Source organism: Agelaius phoeniceus, chromosome 1 (genome assembly GCF_051311805.1).
Source record: "Agelaius phoeniceus isolate bAgePho1 chromosome 1, bAgePho1.hap1, whole genome shotgun sequence".
In the NCBI taxonomy this organism is placed as follows: domain Eukaryota; kingdom Metazoa; phylum Chordata; class Aves; order Passeriformes; family Icteridae; genus Agelaius; species Agelaius phoeniceus.
In genome coordinates, this window is record NC_135265.1 from 42,914,291 (window position 1) to 42,920,290 (window position 6,000).

The window sequence follows — 6,000 nt, forward strand, 5'->3', positions numbered from 1 at the left end:
TGCACTGACAAGAAAAGAAACCTCAAAACCAGTCAGGCAAAGTAGTTTAGCAGCTGTATACAGGGCTTTCTTTCGCTCGAGGCTTTAGTAATTTCAACAGGCACAATTTCACAAATCATCTTTCAAACTCTGAATAGCCATGCTGCGATAAGAACCAAAGCTGCCAGAGTCGTGGCTCTCCAGTAATGCACAAAAATCCCGATATACAGGGTGGCGACTGAAAGATACATTCATTAACTTTGTTTTCCTGGTTTTAAAAAGGTCAAGTGGGATGCTGACTGCCAGTCAACCACTTTGTTTCAGGCATTTTTATTAGACAAAAGGCTTACAGTTAGCACTGCATTGTGCCCCACCCAGCTGGCTGAGAATTGTCATCTTCTCCATTAGGCTGTAGGGCTGTATCACAATTTCCTAATTAAGCATTCACTCTGATACATGTGTCTACCTTATAAACACACTCTGTTCTTTCCCTCCCCTCCTAAATAATCTTTTGGCAGGTCAGACACGAGGAGAAAAAAAAAACCAAAAAACCAAACCCATGAATGAAACAATGAAGGAACAGGATAGTACTGACCTTTCCTTGTAATAACGTCTTGCATCTCTCCCTCCCTTGCTGGTTTCTTAAACTAGGAAACCACTTCTTTAAAAATTAATTACCGGAAGGAAAAAAACCCAACCCTTCTTCAAAGCACCCACTCCTCCCCAAAACCAGGCAAGCCTATATTGGTCAATTTCTTATTCTAAATATATTTCAAGAACGAGGATTTTTCCACGCACACATCCTGCATCAACCTCACTCTATCTGCATATGGCATATCAAATGCAATGGGTGCAATAAGATGAAATAAATAATACTCTTTTCTCTCCTTGCACCATGCATATATATTGACACTACGCAAACGCACAGTATGTGAAAAGAATGTTAAAACCTTTATGCTTGTGAAATTATGAGATTTTCAATAAACACATTAATTTAACCATTCATAAGAACAGTAAATGACAAGTTTATCATGAAAGAATGTTACATTTACTTAACCCCTATTTATGTGATTTGAGGCAGCCATACCTTATCATGAAATACCAAGAACACACTGTGAGAGAATATTGAAGACACCGCTAGAGTACAGAAAACAATTTCTGTTTTCAAAACAATTTAAAGAAATAGAACATTTTCCCAGGTTTATGTACTCTTGATTTAACTAAACCCCTCATCTATCTTTTAAAACACAAGCCTCTCTAACAGTGGCCAACAACAATATTATGCTAATCTAAGTCAAAATGGAGCACCTCTTAGCTTGATGGATTGAAGGGGAAATAGTAAGGTAGGACACAGTTTTCACAAGAAGGCCCAATTCTTCCCTCCCTTCTATTTTTAAAGCTGATCTTATGAGCACCCATTATTTTTCCTCTCTATAGCATCTTTTAAAAACCGCTCTCACATAGCCAGGCAGCCATCATGCCTATATGCAGCAGCAAGAGTTTTCAGAATTGTGGACTTCTTTTCAAGGTAAAATGCAGGCATATTGTGAAGAAACCTTACTTCTTGAGCTAATATTCCTCAGGATGTATTTGACAGAGTCCTATGAACCCACAATTACTTAACCTGTGGTGAAATACAGGCAACTGTTCCCTTCTGAAGGCACATTTAATATGTCGATGTTTCATGCTGGTAAGACAGTTTTCATTCTTTTTATATTAAAAAGACTATTTCCACATTAAATAAGTTGGATTCGTTACAATACCTTACTTTTGCTTTTCAGTTTTCATCTGTTCCTTGACTGTTGAGTGGTACTAATGGAATCCTTGGGGTACCTACCTTCCAACATTTTAATGGTTCAAGCAAGGCCATAACATTGTCACAAATTATTTGAAATTCATCTCATTCTTTAACAGGGGATCGGTGCTGATAATGCAAGCACTGGAAACACAGGTAAATTCTTTCCTAGTTACTTTTTTTTTTTTGTATGAAAAGCAGAGCCTTTCAGACATTACCCATGATGCCCCAGAACCAAAAACATCTGCAATATGCTACGTTCCCCGTTTGTCGCAATCAACCCACCTATTTAAAGCGGGGGGAAGAGACCATTAATCTACTAAAATACACACACACACACACACACACACACACACAAAATTCATGGAAAGATCTCTTGTACTTACACGTTGCACGGAGCCGCGTGCAGGAAGGTAGCTGTGTCAGCGGCAGCCATGTTGAAGACCTGCAAGACCCAGGTATTTGTGAAGATGTTATTTGATGGCTTTGTGACTTTCAGCCATAAAACATCCCCTTCTTCCCCAGAGCCACCTACGATTTTACTAATGATGTTCTAATTTTAAACGTGGTGTGTGAGAGACAGGGTAAGGAGAAACGTTCTAGGTATTTTAACCTCTTGATGCTACAGCTGTAATGCAAGAATGTTTAAGAAACACCTGAAATGTCTCTTCATGAGTAACTATTTTTTTCCTGCTGAAGCAGAAAGGAGGCCGGGGGGGTTGGGTGGGGTGGGATAGGGGGGCAGCAAGCCCTTGAGCCATGCAGTTCACACCTTCAGAGGTAACGACCCTGCTTGGTTAGGACAAGCGGTAGGACACACAAGGTGACATTTAAAATCAAGGTCTCCTTCTTAAACACTTTTTTCCCTCTTCTCCCTCCAAGTAGGTCACTCCTCTCAGCTGATTTTGTGTAATTGGTCTAGTTTGCTAAAAAGCAAAAAGAACCCATCCTGCAGCATATGCTACCAGGAGAGCTAGTGCCCTACTGCAGAGGGAGAGGGCTTGCTAAAAGCCATTATTGCTAAAAGGGAGCATCACCCACTATGACTATTTTAGACTTCTTCCAGGTTGTGGCAACCTGGATTTCTCAAAACCACGTCAGGAGAAGCAGCACAGCAAAGGCGTTTCCCGGTGCCTCCCCGCTAATGACTGCACCGAGCTCCAGCCTGGCCACCAAACCACGACTGCACGAGGGCAGCCGAGCTCTCCTCATCCCAAACTCGCAGCGCTCAGGCTGTACCTTGGCATCCCCCCTCCCGGGTGACAGCGAGATGTGCTGTGTCGGTGCGGAAGCCTGATTGCTCATTCCCCTCGCGCAGTCCCTAGGGAGAGGTGGGTGCTCTGGGGTGCTCCCTTGCCCGGGGAACAGGCGGCACCGCTATTCTGGAACCTTCCTGCGCATGCCAGCCCAGTGCCTGCATCCTAAAATCTGCCTGGCAAAAGCGCGCCCCTGGAAAGCGCCTGGTCTTCCCGACACACCAGCAATCAGAAGAGGGCTTTTTCATATACTGTATTTCCCAACGAAACCTTAAAGTAATGAATTGTGCTTTTGCTTGCTCCTTATGGGGTACATAGTGGCTAGAATGTGATGCCCCCTAAGTTTGGAGAAATTTTAACTAAAAAAAACCCGACAAAACCCAAAACCCAACTGACACCAGAAACACACACCCCGACAACCGAGCTACAGCAGTGTCCTTTTCCCCGCAGCTGCTCTCAGGGACGCGTGTCCTGCAACCCCTAGTCGTACAGCCCCGACTGCGCCGCGCCCGCAGCAGGCTCCGCATCGCCCCGCACCGCCCCGCACCGCAGCTGGCCGAGGCGGTGCGGGAAGGGCAGCTCGCCAAGGCGAGCATCCTCACCGGGCGGCAGCAGCCCGGCCCCGGGATCGGGGTTTTGTTAATGCCACTTCCCATCTTAAGGAGTTCTAGAAACTTTCCGGGAAGCGCCCGGGGCGAGCCAGGACTGCGCCCCCGGGCTGCCGTAGTGCAGGTGCCCGGCCCCGGCCGAGCATCCGCCCGCACCGGCACCGCGACCCCGGGGCGGGTGGGACGAGCGCTCCGCTCCGCATCCCGGCCGGCCGGACCGCCGGGGGTCCGCGGGGCCGCACCGCCGCCCCCCACGAAGTCCGCACCCCCGCCGCCGCCCACGCCCCCGGCCCCCCGAGCCCCGCAACAGGTACGCCCCGGGCGAGCCCCCGCGGCCGCCGCCCCCGGCACCTTCCCACGGCGGCGGCGGCGGCAGCAGAGCCGCTCCCCCGCCCCCCACGGGGAGGGGAGGGGATGGGATGGGATGGGGGGGCCGGAGCCCCGCGCCCGCCGCCCGCGCACTCACCCCGCAGCAGCCCCGGCTCGGCACGGCTCGCCCACCTGCCGGGGCCCGGCCCGGCGCGGCACGGCGGCGGCGGCGGCGGCGGCGGCGGCGGCTCGCAGCCTCCCGTACTGCAGGAGGCAGGCAGGGGCGGGGGCGGCGGGGCCGTATATACCAGGCACCCCCGCCCCCGTTCGCGGGGAGGGGGGGACGGTCGGTGCGGGGGGGCGGTGCGGTGAGCGCGCGCGCGCGGCGACGGCGACGATCAGGTGACGGGGCAGCCCCCGACACTGCGGAGCCGGGCGGGACCCGCCGGGCGGCGGCCGGGGGGGCGGCGGCGGGAGCACCGCGCCACGCCGTGCCGTGCCACGGGCGGGACGTGCGGGGCTCCGGAATGCCGCGGGAAGGGAGCGGCAGCGGATCGGGAGCGGCTCCGTTCTGGAGCGCCGGGTCCCCGGCACCCCTTCCCCACGCCCGCCCATCCCGGCCGGCCGGGAACCCCGTGCGCGGCATGGGCCGGCCGCACCGTCGGAGGTGCCGCTCCCGCGGGGGCCCTGCCCTGCCCTGCCTCCCCCGGGGGTCGGTACCGACCGCTGGGTAGCGCCGCCGCAGTGAGCTCCCCGGTGGCGAAGGTAGCCGCGGCTCGGGAGAGCGTGGGGAGCGGGAGCCAGCGTGGCCAGGCCGCTCCGAAGTGGGCAGAGGGTTGTGCGGGGGGGCACGGCGGGAGGAGCCGCCTGTGTCCCCGCACCGCGCGCTCTGCTGGCCTGGGGACAGTGCCTGCGCTCCACGCCTATGGTGGGATGAGTTTCATTAAACACACTGACCCCGGGGTTTTCTGTTGAAAAAGCAGGATCGAGAAGGCTGCACGTTCTCGTTGAAAGGGGCTGTCAGCTTGCGGTAAGGGTGAGCTGACAGCTCGCTTTTACAGCGCGATGCTGGTGAACCTGCGCTTCTGAAGATGAGTGTTTGGTGCAGCCTTCTGCGGGGGAACACCCGCCCTGCCAGGGTCCTTGTCTCCTGCCTGCTGCCCACGCCGAGAGCTGGAGAAGCAGCAGGCTTGGCTGGCACTGCTCCCCACCTCTGAAATCTGGTGCCTGGGAACACCGAGTTACTTAATTCAGGCTCCTGACCCTTCTTCTGGGCAACGGGGCTGCTGCTCTTCAGTGTGGCATCTCACCACCCCCACCCCTCTGGAGAATACACCCGCACATTTCACCTTGCTGTGGCTGTGCCTGCATCCCGATTTTGTGTCAAACGAGACTTTCGGACAAACGAGAGCTGGGACGAACTTCTGGGAGCACCCACCTGCATCAGCAGGCACTGAAGCGCATAGCAGGGCTCAGCAAGCAGCTGCGGGCTGAGAGACACGTTCACAGCCCTCTGCTTCCAGGGGAAATTTTGTGTGTAAAGCAGGAAAAAACCCCATGACTCCCAAGCTGCACTCCCCTCTCCAAAAAACCCCTAATCACCAAACCATCCAAACTCTCTGTTTGCTCCTGTTTGCCAGACCAGGCAGTAGATGCCCCTGCCCTGCTGACATCTTGTCCTAGGTTTTTTTGGGGGTCCACTGATGTGAGGGGCAGGGGACAAGTCCCGAGTGAAGCCCCAGCTGTGCATTTACCTGTTCCATTCCCCGTGTTGCAGAGCTGTACCCACCCCACTTCCCTGGTTCCTCTTGCCTGTCTGCACGACACAGCAGGGCTGGTGGGCAGCCCCCCGCCCTGGGCAGGCACACCCCAGCCCCTCTGCTGCAATTTCCATGTCTCTGCAATCACTGTTAGCTGTAGAGCTTTATGTGCTCCCCGTCTTTGCAGGGTTTGATTGTCATGTGGCTCCTCCCTGCAAATGGCACGTTTTTAGGTGGTTCTCCTGGAGGGAAGTGCACTGGTGCAGAGCTGCCACTCCTGTGTAGGATTATAT

General features: G+C 54.0%; 1 protein-coding gene across 1 annotated transcript in view; it reads right to left on the reverse strand.

Annotated features, from left to right (window-relative positions):
• The window catches only part of LOC143693603 (uncharacterized), a 65,950-nt gene extending 60,240 nt beyond the window's left edge, over positions 1-5,710 (reverse strand). Inside the window, exons 1-4 of the mRNA XM_077176070.1 lie at positions 5,702-5,710; positions 5,297-5,460; positions 4,105-4,870; positions 2,161-2,219 (exon numbers count right to left, since the gene is read on the reverse strand). Coding sequence (XP_077032185.1) covers positions 2,161-2,219; positions 4,105-4,870; positions 5,297-5,460; positions 5,702-5,710 — 998 coding nt within the window. The remainder of the gene's footprint in view (positions 1-2,160; positions 2,220-4,104; positions 4,871-5,296; positions 5,461-5,701) is intronic.
• Positions 5,711-6,000: the final 290 nt, after the last annotated feature.